General features: G+C 44.1%; 1 protein-coding gene across 1 annotated transcript in view; it reads right to left on the bottom strand.

Annotated features, from left to right (window-relative positions):
- Window positions 1-22489, bottom strand: part of acap3b (ArfGAP with coiled-coil, ankyrin repeat and PH domains 3b) — a 302002-nt gene that overhangs the window by 85529 nt on the left and 193984 nt on the right. The window contains exon 5 of the mRNA XM_060852259.1: window positions 8143-8201. Coding sequence (XP_060708242.1) covers window positions 8143-8201 — 59 coding nt within the window. The remainder of the gene's footprint in view (window positions 1-8142; window positions 8202-22489) is intronic.

Genomic DNA, 22489 nt, shown 5'->3' with positions numbered 1-22489 from the left:
CTGCTACCACACATTATCCATCGTCGCCCATTTCTTGTCCCCTATTAGCAGCTATTTGTTCTCCCAGACTGACCGTTAACCACTCCTTTGTCTGTCCAACCCCATTTTTCCTTTCTCTGGTCTCCACCTATCATTTACTTCCTCCCCAATCCATCTTCCATATAAAAACCATCTTTTTTTGAGCTACCAGTCTGTGGAAAGATCACTCGACTGGAGATGTTAACTGTGATTTCTCTCCATAGATGCTGAGCTTTTCCAGCAATCTCTGTTCTTTGTTTCACATATCAACTTCATTATTTCTGGAGGCCACACTCATAAACAAGGGGAGACTGGTTAAAAACTGAACAAATGTGTAAACTCAACAACAACAGCAACTTGTATGTCCCAATTCTGACATGGTGAAGCCTCACTCAGTGCTTCCCAGAAATGTTATCAGAGAGGCACCTGAACATATATTAGTTCACTCAGAGCTTGGTCAAATGTGTCTGGAAGGAAGTGAGACAGTGAAGAGGCAGAGAGGTTTTGAGAGGGAATTCCAGAGGCTGGAGGCCCAGTAGTTGAAGGTACGGCCACTCATGCTGGTATAAAGGACAATGCGGGTTGGGAGATGGGGTGATGGAAAAGAGAGAGTTGGAGCAACATAGAGATCTCAGACTGCTCTCCAGTGGCACAGTGACTCAGTGGTTAGCACCAGGGACCCGGGTTTGATTCCAGCCTTGGGTGACTGTCTGTGTGGAGTTGGCACATTCTTCCCATGGCTGCATGGGTTTCCTCCCACAGTCCAACGATGTACAGATTAGGTGAATTGGCCATGTCTAAATTGCTCATAGTGTTCAGGGATGTGTTGGTTAGGAGCATCATTCAGGGAAATTGGGGGTAGGGGAATGGGTCTGGGTGGGATACTGTTCGGAGGGTCAGTGTGGACTTGTTGGACCAAATAACCTGTTTCCACACTGTATGGATTCTATGGACGTGCTTCCAGAGATTATAAAGGGTGTGGCTGGAGAGAGGTTTGCTCACGTTGCTGAATAATGAACAAATTGAGGCATTGTTGAATGGATGCCAAGAGGTATGAGGAGGAAGTGAACAGGATTTGGTGAAAGTCAGGAAGTGGGGTAGTAAAGTTTAACAGTTTACTTCATCTGCAGGGAATGAAACATTACACTCACACAGTCCTTACTATTTCAAATCAGATTCCACCAAATACTTCCCCAGAGATCCCCATAGTTGTATAGATTCATAGCACAGCACAGAGAGGGGCCTTTTGGCCCATTCCTGTGCATGCTGGTCAATAAAAATCTATCAACTAATCCCATTTTCCAGCACTTGACCCGTAACTCAACAAGTTGACCCAAAGGTCAAGGAATTGAATTGGCTCAGATTTTAAATCATTGGTCAAATAAGCAAAAAAAAAGGAGAAAAAAAATCCTTTGCCTGAAGTGAGTAGCCATAAAGTCTGGAAAGCAGAGGCTGAGTATGTGGCGGAGACAGTTGGGAGGGGAAGTTGGGAGGGAGTCAGACTGTTATTTGTGAAGGTAAAACGTGCAGGAGAGGGAGGGGAAGTGGGACAAGATAAATTGCACATTTGGAGGGCCAACGGACTTCTTCAATGCTGTAACAATTCCGAGATTCTACATTCGTGGCCAAAACAGCTTGAGCAGATCAGTTTTCCACACAGGAAAAGAACAAAGGCCTACTGTGCCCTTGCCCCGCCCCTATCACTGCTGCTGTGCTCTCAGCCAAATCAACATTGCCATAGCAACAACCTCCTTCCTAGAAAAAAGCACCGCCACCCATTCATTTGTTAAACTCAAAACATCACATTAGCTGCTCAGGTTAATCCTCCTAGAGTGTATGTTTTCCCCTTAACATTCACTGAGCTTGGTTTCCTGAGCTAGAGACCGGGGCTAGCATTAACATTGCTGAAACCAGACGTGTTCAGTTTACTGTTTGATCAATGTTGGGGGTGGTGTCAATGGAGAGAATACTGCACTGATTCCTTAAAAGTGATTATAACCCACTGGTATTTCTATTGACAGGACAATTTCAACAGCAGGATAATCATGTACAAGACCTCACAGTAATCCTGCTCCAATCTCTGCCCCAGATAGAAAGCTGGAGACAATCTTATTCACATACATTCACACTGGCAATTCATATTCGGCTGACTGAGGTGGGAAAGATCTGCCACAAATTGCCAATTCCTCCAGGAATGACCTGGAAGCTGAAGGTTAATCTTCCCAGTGACTGTGGAAAAAATTCACTGGGCCATTCAAAAACAAAATGGTGTTTCAAGCACTTATTACTTATGAAAATGCTGGGAGGTGATTAAAGAGATGTTTCATGGACAGGCAGGAACTATCCAACTTGGTCCTAAAGAGTCTTTGCAATTGCCAGTTGGTTTGGGCAATGTATTGCAAAAATGGGCTTGGTCAGATACCAATGCAGGGTGGGGAATAGCATATTGGAAGCAGGAAGTCACATGATGAAACCTCCAGGGATAATTCGTGCAGAGTTGGTAGCCTTCTCTGATAATGTAGCATGCAACAAAACAGAGTTAGCTGATCTAAGTGGAATGTGTCTCCAGGTTTAAAGCAGGATCAAGGGGAAGCTACATGGTGCAGTGGTAGCCTTGGAGTCAGATGCTTCATGTTCAGGTTTCAATCCAGGGCTTGATAACCAGGGAAAATCACAGCATCAACTTGTAAATCTTTCTATCATGGGCAGTCAGAGTAGGAGAGATTCCTGTTCAGTGTAGGATTGAAAGAAAAGGAAGCTCAATCATCATTATCCATAACTCCAAGCTACAACACACTGTTGCCACAGAAATACAGACTCCCTAGATGTGTTGAATGACCAGTGTGGTTCAGATTGGTGCCAATGGCATGGCATTCCATCCCCATTCCCTCCTGGGCAGATTTGGGAGCTGCCTCCTTGCCCCATCTATCATGGAGTTTGTGGCAATTGCAGGTAGAAAGCTGAACGAGCAGGTGCTGTGCTGTGGCTGCTGCTGGAGGGACCGATCGAGTGAGGAATAGCACTAGCACTTCGCTGCGCTCAGTCACCAGTAAAGATCCTGCTGATTTTCTGCATCAATTATGAGAAATAATCTCATCAGCAAGGTTTCAGAGGACCGCCAATAAACATTGTTTTAAAGCAGAAAATACTGAACAAGACCAACTCAATTCTTCATGAATTTTTACATAAATTGATAAGCTTCCTTTCAGCCACTAACAAACCCTTCTGTTTATTCCTGTCACTTTCTATTACCATTTCATATTTCCAGCATTCACTGCTTTTTCAGTCTGTGCTATTCTGTGTTTAAGGTTAAAAAGAAGAGGTTAGCAATGACTTTTCCCATTTGAATTCCTTAACAAGTCACTGGATGGGGAATGGTTATACTCAGAGTCTGACAAAGCAGGCAGTTTGGAAAATGAAATGTGTTAGTCATCCGCAAAGGCCTAGTTTTAAAACTCACCCACCGTTATTGAATCCTCTTTAAGAAACCAGGCTTTACTGACCAGGTGTTAGCACTTTGGGAAGTGCTAAGCGAGGAATGTTCGAGGGGTCTAAGTGATGTGAGCTATGGAGAGATTTGTCACGGAAGGAATTGAGAAATCCATTGAGGCCGATCTTGAGCACCATGCTTCCTTTTCTCTGTGTTTGGCAAGTGATGCAGTAAGTTTGTCACCGAGCAGTAGAAAGCTCCCATTTAACATTGGGTGGGTGGGTGGGGGGGGGGGGGGGGGAGGAGGATTGTTAATGGATCCAAATTGCTTCACTGATACTCGGCTTCCTATGTTACCAAATGTGCCACACAAGTGGGACATCAAGAAAATCCAAGAAATCAGCGCAGGCACCAGGTGAAAGTAGCTTGCTGCTTACTCCAAAGGACATCAGACACCAATACCTTGGACACCAGCCACATGCACCCTACATCCATCATATTGGAATACAAGATGTGCCAGGTTTTACGAACTGTCTTGGCATGTCTCTGATTTGTTTTTTTGCTCATTGATGGGATGACGGTGTCACTGGCTAGGCCAGCATTTATCACCCATCCTTGATTGCTCAGAGGACAGTTAAGAATCAACCATATTGCTGTGGGTCTGGAGTCACATGTAGGCCAGATCAGGTGAGGACGGCAGTTTCCTTTCCTAAAGGACATTAGTGTATCAGTTGGGTTTTTCACCTGTGCACCACTCCATCTATTCCTCTCACCCCTCCCCCACTTCCAGGGCCCTTCCACAAGCAGGACACCAACTTTCCTGGGTCTTCCAAATCTGAAGGTATCCATGTGGAGGAGATTTTTTTTTAAACTGACAGTGTTTGGCTGGGTGCACAATGGGCTCTTGATGATGGTGCAGATACAAGTAGCGCTGTTCTCTTGGCGGATATCAGTTGAGTGGTGAGCTGTTTCAGGAATGGTGTATAGTGAAACAGGGATTGAATCAGACATGAAGGAAGCCAGAGGGACAGAATTGGCTGTTAGAGAAGGTGAGACATGGCAAGAAAACTTGTTAGGCTTCACGGCGCAAATCCATCCCAAAAACTTGACTCAGAACAGGCTTAATCAAATCAACATAAGGTTCAACCTGTAGTGTCATGGGGAAATTCTGTACCACTTGTTTTTTAGATTAGATTAGTTAGGTTACTTACAGTGTGGAAACAGGCCCTTCGGCCCAACAAGTCCACACTGACCCTCCGAAGAGCAACCCACCCAGACCCTTGATGTTATGGTTTGAACTGTCAGGCCCAGCGTTATTGGTGATCATTTTATTTTCCAATCTTCTCCCTTCTCTCTTCTTTTGATCTGACTCCACATGGTCCAGCACCTTTCTGACATCTTTCCCAGGCAGCTGTTGATTTTGTTATGGCAATACCCTCCTGAATGGCCTCCCATCTCACAACCACCTTCAACACGAGCCTATCGCTGTCTCAATTCATGCTCCATTATCCTCTGTGTTTGCTAATTTACTTCGGCTCCCAGATCTGGCAACATCTCAATTTTAATAACCTCATCCCTGATTTCAAATCCCTGCATGGCCTCACAAGCCCCTCCTTACTTCAGGAACCTCCTCCAGCGACTACACTCCTTGCCCTCTCTCTCTAACCAACCTCCTCCAGCTCCACAATTCCCCGTGATCTCTGCGCTACACAATTCTGGACTATTGCTGACTTTCATCATTCCTGCATTGGCAGAGCTGCCTTCAGCTGCTACTTCCTTTTCACTTTAGTAAGGCCTAAAGCTCTGAAAATCCCTTTTCTTGGGCTCTCTCCTCCTTTAAGATTCTCTTTAAACTCGCCTGTTTGTCAAAAACCTTTGGCTATCTGTCCTCACATCTCCTGATGCAGCCTGGTGTTACATTTATATTTGATAACACAACTGTAAAGACATTTTGCTGTGTCAAAGGTGCTATTACAAGAATGATTCCATGGATGAGCAGCTTCAGTTATGAAGACAGATTGGAGAAATCAGGGTTGTTTTGTCGGACCAGGAAAAGCTGAGAGGAGATTTGATTAAGTATTTAGAAGCACGAGGGGTCTGGAGAGAGTGAATGGAAAGAAATAATCCCAATTCATGAAAGGACTGAGATCAAGAGAGCACGAATTTAAGGTAATTTACAAAAGAAATAAAAATGATATGAGGGAAAGCAATTTTTTTCACAGCTAGTGGTTAGGATCTAGAATGCACTGCCTAAAACTGTGATGGAGACAAGTTCAAACAGAACATTCAAAGGGGAATTAGATGATTATTTGAAAATAAAGTATGTGTAGGGTAACAGGGAGATGACATTAAGTGAAATGCTCATTCGGACGGTTGGTGCAGACACAATGGGCTGAATGTTTTCCTTCTGTAATGAAATAATACTGTGATTCTGTGCTTGTATGTGGCTTGCTCTAAAGTCTAGACAAGGAATATTATCTTTTGACTGTGGGGATGCAAGAGCAGAGTTCAGTAAAGTTTCCATCAATGTCTGTTTTTGAACCTGTTCTATCAGGAGTGACGTGGAGCGTGATTGTCCCTTCAAAGTGGTGCTAGATGTGTATTTGATATAGAAAGAACAGCAGGGCTATGGCCAAAGAGCAGGGGCATGGGAATAATTAAACGATTGCTGTAAAGAGCCAGCAAATAGCATGATGGGCCAAAGGGCTTCCTTCTGTGCTCTATTATTCAATGATTCCACACCTCAGGAGCACAGAGAGCTGCCACTTCCCATCCCAGCAAGAATTAACACCTTTAGCAAAAGGAAAGGAGATTAGAAAATATAATTTCACAGCTTCATCTTCACACCTCTCATCTCAGCAACTGTTGTTCATGAAACTAATTACATTTACATTTCTCCATTAAAACATGAGAAAATATAGACATTGTTAAACTCAAGGCTCACCTTGTGTGTTCCTCCTCTTAACTATTCAAAACTAGGGAGGAAAATAGGAACTTTAGAGCAGGAATCTTGCTAAAATACTGCATTAGCGAACACAGCAAAATACACCCTTTGGTTCATCTCCTCTCTCCTGCAGATTTTGAAAACTGAAGCTCTCGTCGCCATTCCTTGATTTGCTTCCTGCCTTTTCCTGATATTCTCACCAAACTTGCTGATGCCTGTTGTATGGAGTAAAAAATGAGGTCTGCAGATGCTGGAGATCACAGCTGCAAATGTGTTGCTGGTCAAAGCACAGCAGGTTAGGCAGCATCTCAGGAAAAGAGAATTCGACGTTTCGAGCATAAGCCCTTCATCAGGAATAAATTCCTGATGAAGGGCTTATGCTCGAAACATCGAATTCTCTATTCCTGAGATGCTGCCTAACCTGCTGTGCTTTGACCAGCAACACATTTGCAGCCTGTTGTATGGACTTTGGCCTTTTGCATGATTTTGTTGCAAAATCAAAACAGCTGCCTCAGGGAGTGATGAACATGTGAAGCCCATCACTGATTCCCAACAAAGTGGTTCCCATCCACAGCCACATTCTGTGGTAATGCCCAGCAGGAGAAAGTTTACTCAGGTCTACATCGGATATATGGCACAGAAACAGGCCATTCAACCCCCACAGTCCATGTCAGCATTTGTGTTTTACCCAGTGATTCTCTCATCTAAATCTAGCATTGTGACCCTCTATTCATTCTCCTTTATAGGAGTTTGCAGCTTCTTCTTAGATGCATCCACAGTATTTACTTTAACCACTCCCAGCACTGACACATTCCACATTTTCACTGCTCTTTGGGTAAAGAAATCTCTCCTGAATTCTTTATTGGATTTACCTTATATTAGTGATGTCTTGTAAAGCTCTTCCCCACAAGAGGAAACATTCTCTCTGTGTTCACTCTATTGAAACTCTTTATAATTTTAAAGGCCTTCATTAGATCACCCCTTAGGTTCTTCAGGAGAGGAGGGGGACCTGCCAGCCAATCCTTTGTGGATATGTACATCCTGGTACTTCTGGTATAATTCTTGGAAATCTTCTCTGTACGCGCTGTAATGCCTTGACACCCTTTCTCATTATATGGCAATTAAAATTGTATGCTGTACTCTATATATGCTTTAAACAAGACTCAATACAGGTCTAACGTAACATTCCTCCTGATCAATTCTATCCCAGTAGAATTAAAAGAGTGCTTGGTTTACTGTTTTTACTGCCATACTAACTCAACATTTAGCGAATGGTCTAATTGAATGGTTGTGATATAAATACAAAGTTTTACATTGTGACAATGTTAGTCCTTGGTACTCTTTCTAATTCTTGTACATTTCTTTTATTTAATTTCTAGGCTTTTTTTAACCTCGTGGAAAAGATGGGATCTTTTTGAACTTACTAGCAGTCAAAAACACAACATGGAAAGGAATGCTTTTTTGTATATTAATACACTATATATGCACTCATACATATTTCATGTACACTGTTTATATAATATATTGTATCTGCATATGTCAAACCATCATGACATAGAATTAGTTACTAGCTGTATATGGTCCAATTTTCCACACACCGTCTCTTCCTGTTATTTGTGCTATTCACCAAATTTAAAATAAAAACAAACACAGCTGCGAATCCAGAAACTGGGTCAGTCACAATAGTTTTATTTCATTGAGTGGAAGGCAATGTCAAAGTTCTTGATAGCCAGCAGAATGATGTACTCACTCTTTTACGAAGTTATTCAGCTGCATCCTGACTGACCTTTGAGCCTGATCGGAGAGAATCTGTAATGAGGAAAGGGACAATCATTACCATCTGGGTTTTTCTGTAAGCAACAGCATCTTCTTCTTTAATAACAAGGACCACCCAGAGACAATTTAAATAGAAGAGGTGTTTCTGTGACCTATTACTCTTGCGGTACGCAAAACTCAGGACATAATGATCCAACTGTATTAGTCATCTCCTGAGTGACAGTTTCCATTTGTGTGGACCAACTTCTTGAAAATAGCTCAAAGTGTCATTCCCCACTGCCTGCCTGTCATCTAATGGGAATGAGAGAGTCACTCCCCACTGCCTGCTTGTCATCTCCTAGTGGGAATGAGAGTGTCACTCCCCACTGCTTACCTGTCATCCCCTAGTGGAAATGAGAGAATCTCACTCCCCACTGCCTACCCGCCATTCCTAGTGGGAATGAGGGAGTCACTCCCCACTGCCTGTCCATCACCTCTTACTGGAAATGAGTCACTCACCACTGCCTACCTGTCATTTCCTAGTGGGAATGAGAGATTCACTCCCCAATGCTTGCCCATCATCTCCTAGTGGGAATGAGAGTCACTCCCCACTGCCTACCCGGCATCTCCTAGTGGGAATGAGAGAGTCACTCCCCACTGCCTACCCATCACCTCTTACTGGAAATGAGAGCCTCACTCCCCAATGCTTGGCCGTCATCTCCTAGTGGGAATGAGAGTCACTCCCCACTGCTTACCGGTCATCTCCTAGTGGAAATGAGAGATTCATTCCCCAATGCTTGTCCATCATCTCCTAGTGGGAATGAGAGAGTCACTCCCCACTGCCTGCTTGTCATCACCTAGTGGGAATGAGGGAGTCTCACTCACCACTGCCTACCCATCACCTCCTACTGGGAATGAGAGCGCCTCACTCCCCACTGCCTATCTGTCACCTCTTACTGGGAATGAGGGAGTCTCACTCACCACTGCCTACCCATCACCTCCTACTGGGAATGAGAGCGCCTCACTCCCCACTGCCTATCTGTCACTTCTTACTGGGAATGAGGGAGTCTCACTCTCCACTGCCTACCCGCCATCTCCTAGTGGGAATGAGAGAGTCGCTCCCCACTGCCTACCCATTACCTCTTACTGGAAATGAGAGCCTCACTCCCCAATGCTTGGCCGTCATCTCCTAGTGGGCATGAGAGTCACTCCCCACTGCTTACTGGTCATCTCCTAGTGGGAATGGGAGAGTCACTCACCATTGCCTACCTATCATCTCCTAATGGGAATGAGAGATTCACTCCCCAATGCTTGCTCATCATCTCCTAGTGGGAATGAGGGAGTCACTCCCCACTGCCTGCTTGTCATCACCTAGTGGGAATGAGGGAGTCTCACTCACCACTGCCTACCCGTCACCTCCTACTGGGAATGAGAGCGCCTCACTCCCCACTGCCTATCTGTCACCTCTTACTGGGAATGAGGGAGTCTCACTCCCCACTGCCTACCCATCATCTCCTAGTGGGAATGAGAGATTCACTTCCCAATGCTTGCCCATCATCTCCTAGTGGGAATGAGAGTCACTCCACACTGCTTACCGGTCATCTCCTAGTGGGAATGAGAGAGTTACTCACCACTGCCTACCTATCACCGCTTACTGGGAATGAGAGAGTCTCACTCCCCACTGCCTACCCGCCATCTCCTAGTGGGAATGAGAGAGTCGCTCCCCACTGCCTACCCCTTACCTCTTACTGGAAATGAGAGCCTCACTCCCCAATGCTTGGCCGTCATCTCCTAGTGGGCATGAGAGTCACTCCCCACTGCTTACTGGTCATCTCCTAGTGGGAATGGGAGAGTCATTCACCATTGCCTACCTATCATCTCCTAATGGGAATGAGAGATTCACTCCCCAATGCTTGCTCATCATCTCCTAGTGGGAATGAGGGAGTCACTCCCCACTGCTTACCGGTCATCTCCTAGTGGGAATGAGAAAGTCTCACTCACCACTGCTTACACATCATCTCCTAGTGGGAATGAGAGAGTCACTCCCCACTGCCTACCGTCACTTCCTACTGTGAACGAGACAGCCTCACTCCCCACTGCCTACCGTCACCTCCTACTGGGAATGAGAGAGCCTCACTCCCCACTGCCTATCTGTCACTCTTACTGGGATATGAGGGAGTCTCACTCCCCACTGCCTACCCATCATCTCCTAGTGGGAATGAGAGAGTCACTCACCACTGCTTACCTGTCATCTCCTAGTGGGAATGAGAGATTCACTTCCCAATGCTTGCCCATCATTTCCTAGTGGGAATGAGAGTCACTCCACACTGCTTACCGGTCATCTCCTAGTGGGAATGAGAGAGTCACTCACCACTGCCTACCTGTCATCTCCTAGTGGGAATGAGAGAGTCACTCACCACTGCCTACCTGTCATCTCCTAGTGGGAATGAGAGATTCACTTCCCAATGCTTGCCCATCATTTCCTAGTGGGAATGAGAGTCACTCCACACTGCTTACCGGTCATCTCCTAGTGGGAATGAGAGAGTCTCACTCCCCACTGCCTACCGGTCATCTCCTAGTGGGAATGAGAGATTCACTTCCCAATGCTTGCCCATCATCTCCTAGTGGGAATGAGGGAGTCACTACCCCCTGCTTACCGGTCATCTCCTAGTGGGAATGAGAGAGTCTCACTCAATACTGCCTACCTGCCATCTCCTAGTGGGAATGAGAGAGTCTCACTCACCACTGCTTACACATCATCTCCTAGTGGGAATGAGAGAGTCACTCCCCACTGCCTACCGTCACCTCCTACTGTGAACGAGACAGACTCACTCCCCACTGTCTACCGTCACCTCCTACTGGGAATGAGAGAGCCTCACTCCCCACTGCCTATCAGTCACTTCTCACTGGGAATGAGGGAGTCTCACCCCCACTGCCTACCCATCATCTCCTAGTGGGAATTAGAGAGTCACTCCCCACTGTCTACTTGCCATCTCCTAGTGGGAATGAGAGAGTGACTCCCCATTGCCTACCCATCACCTCCTACTGGGAATGAGAAGGTCACTCCCCACTGCCTACCCATCATCTCCTGTTGGGAGCTCAGTGTGTCACTCCTCACTGCCTGCCCATCATCTCAAGGCGGGAGCTCAGAGTACTAACCCTCACATATGTCAATGTCTAAGACAAAATATTTTACTAAGCTTATTAATGTATTGCTGAGTTACTGCACTCTCATGAATCTTTTAGTTTGTGTATAAAAACTCCTTCCTCTGGATGGAAATATTTCTATCCTTTAGTATCAACTCAGATTAAAAACTAATCTTCTGTATTGTATATTTGCCTTCCAATGGAGAAGTGCCTATCCCAGCCTGCTTTGCTTGGTGAAATATGCCCTGTCTCCTCTACAGGAGGCAGGTGCTCATGCATATTTGAGGTGTATGGGCCAAGGGGGACAAGAGAAGTATTTCTTGGTACAGAATTATACCATTATTCCTGAATTCTGACTGATACTAGTAATTTTTTTGTTGCAAACGTTTCGTCCCCTGGCTAGGAGACATCATCAGTGCTGTGGAGCCTCCTGCGAAGCGCTTCTTTGATGTTTCTTCCGGCATTTCCAGCTCGGCGAACAGAACCACTACAACAAGCACCCGAGCTACAAATCTTCGCACAAACTTTGATACTAGTAACATTTAGCTTCCTGTTATTTACGCAATGGCTGTCATTTTCCTCCACCAAGCTTAAGAGTTTGACTTTTCACACTCCTCCTTGACCATCCTGATCAAATGTCACACGATGAAGCTTCAGGAATGTGTTTATCTTGCACTGGTAACCTAAAGACTTTTGCATCTCATCTCCCCCTGCAAGACAACCATGATTCACATGGTGATCCATTTGGAGTCAGTTTTTCACAGTCATATTTCAACTACAGGAACAGCGCATGAAGGGATAATGCTCAGACTCTCATATGCTGTCCAGATGGAAAAAATATGTTGTTACCTCGTTAGTTAGGGGAGAGTTCAAGGCAAAGAATTCTGTTTGTACACTTCTGAAAAAGGCTGTGAATTAGGAAAAACAACAAAACAAACAACTAATACTTATATCCATCAGGATTGTGGCTTGAAGTATTATTTATTGTGAGAATGAAAATGACTGAAACACATGCATCAACACATAAGACCAGACTGATCCTGCCAGATATATAATAAATATTTGGCAGTACAGTAACCATGTGATATTATATCTGAGCCAAGTTGATGATAAATGAATTCCACTACCGCTTCCTCTCCAGACTGTTAGTCAGCAACTCTAGTGCCTGTGACATTAATAGCACAACAGCAGATATAATCAATTAGTGGAAACTTGATCTTGCCTGTTCCCCTCTGCTTCCCTCCACCCCTGAAAAGACTGAGTCACATTCGGTACACAGGCACTAGCCACTGTCCAATCCCTCATTCTTACTGTGGGTCCTCAGCAGAGTATGTTGGCAGGCCATTCTCCCAAGGGGTGGAGGAGGGGAGAAGGGGGAAATTCACAGCTGCCTTTTTCTATTCTCACCAACGCCTCTGTGTGCAGAAGTCATTCAATGGTGCCCTGGACTGAGAACCCTATCTTGCTACTTTACTTCAGCCCGGCCGGAGACTAGCTGGAATGTTCCTATTGCCACCCTGGACAAGCTTAACTAACTCAGCAAAGGCTTTAGGTTAAGCTTAAAACCTTACTGATTTATGTACTGTAAAGCACTGACAGCGATTTTCTGTCATGAACCAGATGTCTGTTCTTTACACAATTTCTGGTACTTTAACCATTTATCATATCTGTTCTGTTACCAGTTAGTTACATCTGTTACATTCTGCAATGGTTCTGACCATGGGGCACCACAAAGCACGAAGGGTGCTTAATGTTACTACATTAGATCACTTAGAGTCATAGAGTCATAGAGATGTACAGCATGGAAACAGACCCTTCGGTCCAGACTGTCCATGCCGACCAAATATCCCAACCCAATCTAGTCCCACCTGCCAGCACCCGGCCCATATCCCTCCAAACCCTTCCTATTCATATACCCACACAAATGCCTCTTAAATGTTGAAATTGTACCAGCCTCTACCACATCCTCTAGCAGCTCATTCCATACACGTACCACCCTCTGCGTGAAAAAATTGCCCCTTAGGTCTCTTTTATATCTTTCCCCTCTCATCCTAAACCAATGCCCTCTAGTTCTGGACTCCCCAACCCCAGGGAAAAGACTTTGTCTATTTATCCTATCCATGCCCCTCATAATTTTGTAAACCTCTATAAGGTCACCCCTCAGCCTCCGACGCTCCAGGGAAAACAGCCTCAGCCTGTTCAGCCTCTCCCTGTAGCTGACATCCTCCAACCCTGGCAACATCCTTGTAAATCTTTTCTGAACCCTTTCAAGTTTCACAACATCTTTCCGATAGGAAGGAAACCAGAATTGCACGCAATCTTCTAACAGTGGCCTAACCAATGTCCTGTACAGTCGCAACATGACCTCCCAACTCCTGTACTCAATACTCTGACCAAATAAGGAAAGCACACCAAATGCCTTCTTCACTATCCTACCTACCTGCGACACCCCTTTCAAGGAGCTATGAACCTGCACTCCAAGGTCTCTTTGTTCAGCAACACTCCCTGGGACCTTACCATTAAGTCCTGCTAAGATTTGCTTTCCCAAAATGCAGCACCTCGCTTTTATCTGAATTAAACTCCATCTGCCACTTCTCAGCCCATTGGCCCATCTGGTCCAGATCCTGTTGTAATCTGAGGTAACTCTCTTCGTTGTCCACTACACCTCCAATTTTGGTGTCATCTGCAAACTTACTAACTGTACCTCTTATGCTCGCATCCAAATCATTTATGTAAATGACAAAAAGTAGAGGGCCCAGCACCGATCCTTGTGGCACTCCACTGGTCACAGGCCTCCAGTCAGAAAAACAACCCTCCACCACCACCCTCTGTCTTCTACCTTTGAGCCAATTCTGTATCCAAGTGGCTAGTTCTCCTTGTATTCCATGAGATCTAACCTTGTTAATCAGTCCCCCATAGGGAATCTTGTCAAACGCCTTACTGAAGTCCACATAAATCACATCTACTGCTCTGCCCTCATCAATCTTCTTTGTTACTTCTTCAAAAAACTCAATCAAGTTTATGAGACATGATTTCCCACGCACAAAGCCATGTTGACTATCCCAAATCAGTCCTTGCCTTTCCAAATACAAGTACATCCTGTCCCTCAGGATTCCTTCCAACAACTTTCCCACCACCGAGGTCAGGCTCACTGGTCTATAGTTCCCTGGCTTGTCTTTAACGCCCTTCTTAAACAGTGGCACCACGTTTGCCAACCTCCAGTCTTCCGGCACCTCACCTGTGACTATCGATGTATCAAATATCTCAACAAGAGGCCCATCAATCACTTCTCTAGCTTCCCACAGAGTTTTCGCATACACCTGATCAGGTCCTGGGGATTTATTCACCTTTGAAAAATGTGTTGCTGGAAAAGCGCAGCAAGTCAGGCAGCATCCTAAGAGCAGGGGAATCGACATTTCGGCATGAGCCTTTCTTCAGGAAAGTAGGACTCATGCCCGAAACGTCGATTCTCCTGCTCTTTGGATGCTGCCTGACCTGCTGCACTTTTCCAGCAACACATTTTTCAGCTCTGATCTCCAGCATCTGCAGTCCTCACTTTCTCCTAGAAGAATTTATCCACCTTTAATCATTTCAAGACATCCAGCACTTCCTCCTCTGTAATCTGGACATTTTGCAAGATGTCACCATCTATTTCCCTACATTCTATATCTTCCATTTCCTTTTCCACAGTAAATACCGATGCAAGATATTCATTTAGTATCTCCCCATTTCCTGTGGCTTCACACAAAGGCCACCTTGCTGATCTTTGAGGGGCCCTATTCTCTCCCTAGTTACCCTTTTGTCCTTAATATATTTGTAAAAACCCTTTGGATTCTCCTTAATTCCATTTGCCAAAGCTATCTCATGCCCTCCTGATTTCCCTCTTAAGTATACTCATACTTTCTTTATACTCTTCTAAGGATTCACTCGATCTATCCTGTCTATACCTGACATATGCTTCCTTCTTTTTCTTAACCAAACCCACAATTTCTTTATTCATCCAGCATTCCCTATACCTACCAGCCTTCCTTTTCACCCTGACAGGAATATACTTTCTCTGGATTCTGGTTATCTCATTTCTGAAGGCTTCCCATTTTCCAGTTGTCCCTTTACCTGCGAACATCTGCCTCCAATCAGCTTTCAAAGGTTCTTGCCTAATACCGTCAAAATTAGCGTTTTTTCAATTTAGAACTTCAACATTTAGATCTGGTCCATCCTTTTCCATCACTATTTTAAAATGAATAGAATTATGGCAGCTGGCCCCAAACTGTCCCCCCCCCCCCACCCCGACACCTCAGTCACCTGCCCTGCCTTATTTCCCAAGAGTAGGTTAAGTTTTCCACCTTCTCTAGTAGGTACATCCACATACTGAATCAGAAACTTGTCTTGTACACACTTAAGAAATTCCTCTCCATCGAAACCTTTAACACTATGGCAGACCCAGTCGATGTTTGGAAAGTTAAAATCCCCTATCATAACTATCCTATTATTCTTACAGATAGCTGAGATCTCCTTACAAGTTTTTCAATTTCCCTCTGACTATTGGGGGATCTATAATACAATCCCAATAATGTGATTACCCCTTTCTTATTTTCAGTTCCACCCAAATAACTTCCCTGATGTATTTCCAGGAATATCCTCCCTCAGCACAGCTGTAATGCTATCCCTTATTATAAATGCCACTCCCCCTCCTCTCTTGCCTCCCTTTCTATACTTTCTGTAACATTTGTATCCTGGAACATTAAGCTGCCAGTCCTGCCCATCCCTGAGCCATGTTTCTGTAATTGCTATGATATCCCAGTCCCATGTTCCTAACCATGCCCTGAGTTTATCTGCCTTCCCTGTTAGGCCCCTTGCATTGAAATAAATGCAGTTTAATTTATTAGTCCTACCTTGTCCCTGCCTGCCCCGACTGTTTGACTCACTTCTGTTCTCAGTTGTACCCATCTCAGACTGATCTCTTTCCTTACTATCTCCCTGGGTCCCGTCCCACCCGCGCCTTGCTCCTTCCCCACCCCCCCCACCTCCAACCTTACTAGTTTAAATCCTCCTAAGCAGTTCTACCAAATTTCCCTGCCAGTATATTAGTCCCTTTCCAATTTAGGTGCAACCCATCCTTCTTGTATAGGTCACTTCTACCCCAAAAGGGATTCCAATGTTCCAAAAATTTGAATCCTTCTCCCATACACCAGCTCCTCAGCCAAGCATTCATCTGCTCTGTCCTCTTATTTCTGCCCTCACTAGCTCGTAGCACTGGGAGTAATCCAGATATTACTATCCTTGAGGACCTCCTTTTTGAATTTCTGCCTAACTCTCTCTAATCTCCCTACAGAATCTCAACCTTTTCCCTTCCAATGTCGTTGGTGTGACAACGTGGACAATGACCTCCTGCGGGCCCCTGTCCCCCGTGAGAACATTCTGCACCCTCTCCGAGACATCCTTGATCCTGGCACCAGGGAAACAACACACCATTCTGCTTTTTCTCTGCTGGCCACAAAAACAGCTGTCTGTACCTCTGACTACAAAATCCCCTAAAGATTTTCACTTTAATGATATATTTAACAGGTTGCAAGTCAACTGGACCAAAACAAATAATTTACTTGCAAAGTGTCTTTGAGCATTGTTGGAAACACCTCCTTAAAATAAAAATCAAAGGAAGATAAATGCCAATAACAGATGTGGCATTTCACTAACACCAACAACTCCGCTGATAGCCAGGTTAGTGAAAGGAACAACGAGTATGGCACAGTGCAGCTGATGAAGTTTAGCATAACATGCATGTTTAACATTCCCATCTGTACTCGGTTATACATTAATGAGCTGTAAGTCCTGCCATTTAAGAAGAGGTCATGGGAGAGAGCCTGCGGGGTGAGGGGCTGCAATCAGTGTGTAACTTGGACTTGGGGGAATGTCCGACTGACTGTTGCCAGCCTAGAGCTGTATCCAGTTCAAGGCTGGAGCCGACAGGGGAACCTTGGGCTACTGCAGATTCCTAAAGCTATCAACGTCAGCTGAGCAAGTACATGGCTTGCATTCTGTAGCTCACAACATTCCCCTATGTGCATAACTCGGTGACAAGTGACTCACCTCGTGACCCCACCATCGACAGCATTCTCATTGAATACCTACTTGGTTGAGTGGGCCCCAGCTATCAAGCTTGACTTCACTCAGAGCAAACCAACCTGTTTCATTGTCATCACTGCCATTTGACTCTACATCCATCCCCTCCACCCTCAGCTACTGGCTGTAGTTTGTATGATTGACTGACTGCCCTATAACAAGTTCCCAATGTCACACCACTGCCACTGAGGACGAGAGACCTTCAGAACAAGCCATCTCCAGATTTCATACCATTCTGATCTTCACACATATTTTTTTTTCACATCCAATAGAAGTTCCTAGCATCACAACCAAAGGCATCAGCCACATCTCAAGGACAACTTGTGTGAAACCCCTGTGAATTGACAGACAGATTGGGCTAATACTGAGCAGTGCAATTTACAATAAGCAGCACTCTGGCCTCGTGTCAGCATTTCTGTTCCTCTCTCACTGCAACGTGGCCCAAGGCCTTGATGCTCCTTTGGAGAAATAACTGAGAAATCCTGTGCCTCCTGGATCAAACGGATTACACTGATTGAGTGCCTTCATTCCATATCATTGAGAGAGTCAACAGGGAGCTGGGAGAAAGGGATGGTAACTGGACGAATAAAGCATACTGGACACAAAGGTCCTGATGCACGGCTTCATATCCCACTTCAGCTGCTGGCAGAATGTTAATTCTGTTAATTAATTAATTGAAGAGCTTGTTTCATTCATATGATAACAAACTTCTGACAGGTTATAAAAGCCTCTCTGATTCATTGACGCCTTTCAGAGGAGACAATCTGCAGTCTTTACCCTATCTGGCCTGTGACACGGGCTCAGTTGGCTGGACGTTTGCTTTTCAATGCAGAGTGACACCAACAGTGTGGGTTCAATTCCCACACTCCCTGAGGTCACCCACGAAGGTGCCACTTTTTTAATCTCGCTGCTCACCTGAGGCGTCTTGACCCGCGGGTTAAATTCACCTCCACTTTTCTCTCTTGCTAATGAGAGAGCAGTCCTCCGAGACTATGATCACTCCACTTTATACATGCCACCAGACCTCCTGTAATGTGATTGACCCTATACTGCACATTGCTGACAGCAGGCTGTTCACTATCTGGTCAAGGCCAGAAAAAGATGGACAGTAAATTCTGGTCTTAACAGAATCATTCATATGCCAGCAACCAATTATAAAGAAAATTCAAGTTGTGGCACCAATTATTTATGAGGAACAAACATTTCCCGTTAGTCCCCCTGCTAAAGAATTAGTAATGAGAGTACATAATAGAGACAGCAATCCTGCACTGGGTGAAATTCACAAGTTAGATACATTTCTATCTACAGAACATTCCATTTGGCAACATGATCATTCGTGATGAAATAAAAGGGAATTATTTGATGGATAATTTGTTCTGGAGTAAAAAGACAACCACTGCAATTTCTACACATACATGGATGAGAAGCATGGAGAGGCAGCACATATCATGCTAGTACACAATAAACTGACAGCCAGTTAATGGCAGGAGCGTAATGAAATTAATGACCTTACAAAGGTACTTTGGAGAGTCTATTGTAGTTTGCAAAACCTGATTTGGGCTGCACCCATCTCTATTCAAGGGCTATGATGTGTCACATTATAATAAGATAAAGATCAGGAGTAAACTGCATTCAGTAGTAATCCTATTGTGTTAACTAGAGAGCAAACCTGATGGAAAGGCAGATTCTCCAGCTGAGTCTAATTCATATATCCAGGCTTATTATTGTAGAAATTATTTCATAGTTAAAATCACCAACGACCCTCAGACAGCAACTTCTAAAAACACGACCACTTCCATCTTGACGGTCAAGGGAATGAGAATGCCACAACTTTCAAGTTTCCCTCCAAGTCACGCAGCATCCTGACTTGGAAATACATCGCTGTGCCTTCATTGGCACTGGATCAAAATCCTGGAATTCCCTCCCCTAAAGGCATTGTGGCTCAACCCACTGTATGTAGGTGGACTGCAGCAATCCAGAAGGCAGCTCACCATTCCCTTCTCAATAGCAGCTCGGGATGGGCAATAAATACTGGCCAACCAGCGATGTCCACGAGTCAATTAAAAAAAAAATGGAGGGGCCAAAAGGGTTTTACAGATTCTACAGAAGTTTAGCACTAAACTGGAAAGTCATTTCAACAACACTGCCTCATCAACTGAGAAACACTCACATAAACTGCACCCACTTGCTGCTTCACAAGTTATAAGTACTCCCTTCCAGCTCTGTAAACATTTTGTTAAAACATATATACCATTTTCACAAAGCATTACAACCCTTCTTTTCAGTAGAAAGCCATCGTCTGATCACATGCAGAATTGTACCAAAGGGTGTCCAGGTACACAGATTGCTAAAACCTGGTGTAGACAGAATGAAATAAAATCTCAAGTCAGTAAGAATACAAAGGGAAGACTTTATAAAATTTGCAATGTAGAAACTGAGTTCCATTGAATTATTAAGCTGTAAAGTCATCAAGATGTACAGCACCGAAACAGACCCTTCAGTCCAACTCATTCATGCTGACCAGATCTCCTAAATTAATCTAATCCTATTGACCAACATTTGGCCCATATCCCACTAAATCTTTCCTATTCATATACCCATCCAAATGCCTTTTAAAATGTTATCATTGTACCAGTTTCCACCATTTTCTCTTGCAGCTCATTCCACACACACCACCCTCTGCATGAAAATGTTGTCCCTTAGGTCCCTTTCATATCTTTCTCCTCATGGTTATTTAATTATTTAAAACTAATTGAGGTAAATGAGGAACCTATGATCTGATACGTCGCAAGCTAACATGCAAAGAACTGGTATAACTAATGTTAAACTAGTATAAACTAGTTTTAAAACTCGGATAACTCAAAAACTGGTAAACTAGACAAATCTATTAGGGGAGCCAGATGTATTTCACTCAGTAATTGTTAAATGTTCTTTAATTATGACAATATTTTGTTGGTGTCCCTCAAACTGGAATCAAGCCAATGGGCAGCTTGCCAATGGTAACATTAGATTTGCAGCTGGCAGACAGCCCACTGTAACAGTGTGTTGATTCAAACCGCCACACTGCATTGTGGATTACTGGGGTATAGGTATGTCACTGTGATGGTACATTTGGGGATGCTGATTCTGAAGGAATACATTGTCCAAGTGACATCAACTCTGCTGCAGGAAAAAGTGATCCAATGCCATATTGTCTGAGTAACTTCATTACTTGAGCTGAACACCCTATGCTTACCAAATTGAGTGCTGTGCTATATATTTGGGAGGAATTGCTTGTAACATAACATTTTCCTATGGGTAATTAAGCAACATAGAATCAAATTCCAGAATCAAACAGGAGGTTGAGGCTATTCAGCCCAGCATGCTTGCTCTTCTCCTTTGAAGGAGTTATCAATGAGTGCCACTCCCTTAGCCTCACAAATATTTCCTCTTTAAAATACTTTTTTTTTCCAAATTCATTCTGAATTCATTATTGAATCTGTTTTCATCACCCTTTCAGGCAGCACATTCCAAATCCCTATCCATTTGCCTATGGGTAAAACAGATAATGTTTCTCTTGATACTGCTGGTGAAGAGAAGTGATATCAGCAAACTAATACTGTGGGAATGAGAGTTACAATGTCACCTCCAAGAGTAAATTACAAACTTATGTTCGATACTTTCTTGTATTTGAACGGTTTTTCATATTTTTTTAAAAATTCATTTACGGGATGTGGGCATCACTGGCTGGCCCAGCATTTATTGCCCGTTCCTAGTTATCCTTGAGAAGATGGTGATGAGCTGCCTTCTTGAACCACTGCAGTCCACCTGCTGTGGGTTGACCCACAATGCCATTAGGGAGAGAATTCCAGGATTTTGAACCAGCGACAGTGAAGGAACAGCGATGTATTTCCAAGTCAGGATGGTGAGTGGCTTAGAGGGAAACTTGAAGATGAATGTCCCCATGTATCTGCCACCCTTGACATTATCTGTACTGGTTTTTAATGCACTATGATCAACTTGCCCACATGATAGCACCAGAGTGGCGAGTGATGGGCAGATGTGTGTGTGTGTGCAGTGTCAACATTAGTATTTGGTATTTTTCTCCACTGTAATAGAGGCACTAACACGTGGTATGATGTCTCCATGTGACAATCTGCAATTGCTTGTTGCATCTTTCACTTTCTGGTTGTAGATTATCTTGGGGCTATAGGGGGAGCAGAGAGAGGTTCTACACAAGAAAGGTCACCAAAGAGAACATTACTATAAATTTGACATCTAGTACTATAGCTGTCAGTTGCTTCAGGATAATTCCTGGCCCCTCTAATAGTTTCAGCAGCAAATCATTTATCAACCAGCAGTGAAATTAGGGCTCCTTCTCCATGCCTGAATTGGACAAGGAATAACAGTTTTCCATTAGAGATTTGCTCCCCCAGTTCCTGGAAGAGTATGATAAACAACAGAACTAATTGCTGTATGTAATCTTTCTTCATATACTACGACAACCACTGCCATCCATCCTGACAAAGAACTCTTCACGATGTTACAAGAAGCCCTTGTAACAAAAAAAAAGATTATCAATGAAATAATACAATGGTCGTAGCAATGAAGGAGGCTATACATCCCTTCAAGCTCATACAAGCTCTCTGCAAGAGTAATCCAGCTCGCCCCACTCCTTTCCCCCATGACCTGTTACTTCAATCTAGTTCACTTTTAAAAGCCATGGTTGAATCTGCCCCCACTAGCCATTCAGCCAGTCCTTTCCAGATCCTGACAAAGTGCTACACAACAAAGCTTTTCCTAATGTTTACATCAGTTCTTTTGCTAACCATTTTAAAAATATGCCCTCTGGTTCCCTGCCCTTCCATCGATGGGAACTAAACCACCCTATTTACTCTGTCAAGAATCCTTGTGATTTTGAACACCTCCAACAAATCTCCTTTCAAATTCCAACAAATCTCAGGAGAACCCTCTCAAACCTATCCGTGTCATTTAAGTTCTTATTCCATTCTCATTAATGCTTTCTGTATCCTTTTCACATCCTTCTAGAAGGTGGTACCTCAACTCAAATACAATATCCTACTTGTGCTTGAATT

The sequence above is a fragment of the Hemiscyllium ocellatum genome, chromosome 37 (assembly GCF_020745735.1).
Source record: "Hemiscyllium ocellatum isolate sHemOce1 chromosome 37, sHemOce1.pat.X.cur, whole genome shotgun sequence".
Taxonomy (NCBI): Eukaryota; Metazoa; Chordata; class Chondrichthyes; order Orectolobiformes; family Hemiscylliidae; genus Hemiscyllium; species Hemiscyllium ocellatum.
Note: the sequence above shows the minus strand (reverse complement) of the source record. Positions and strands in the feature narration are given on the sequence as shown.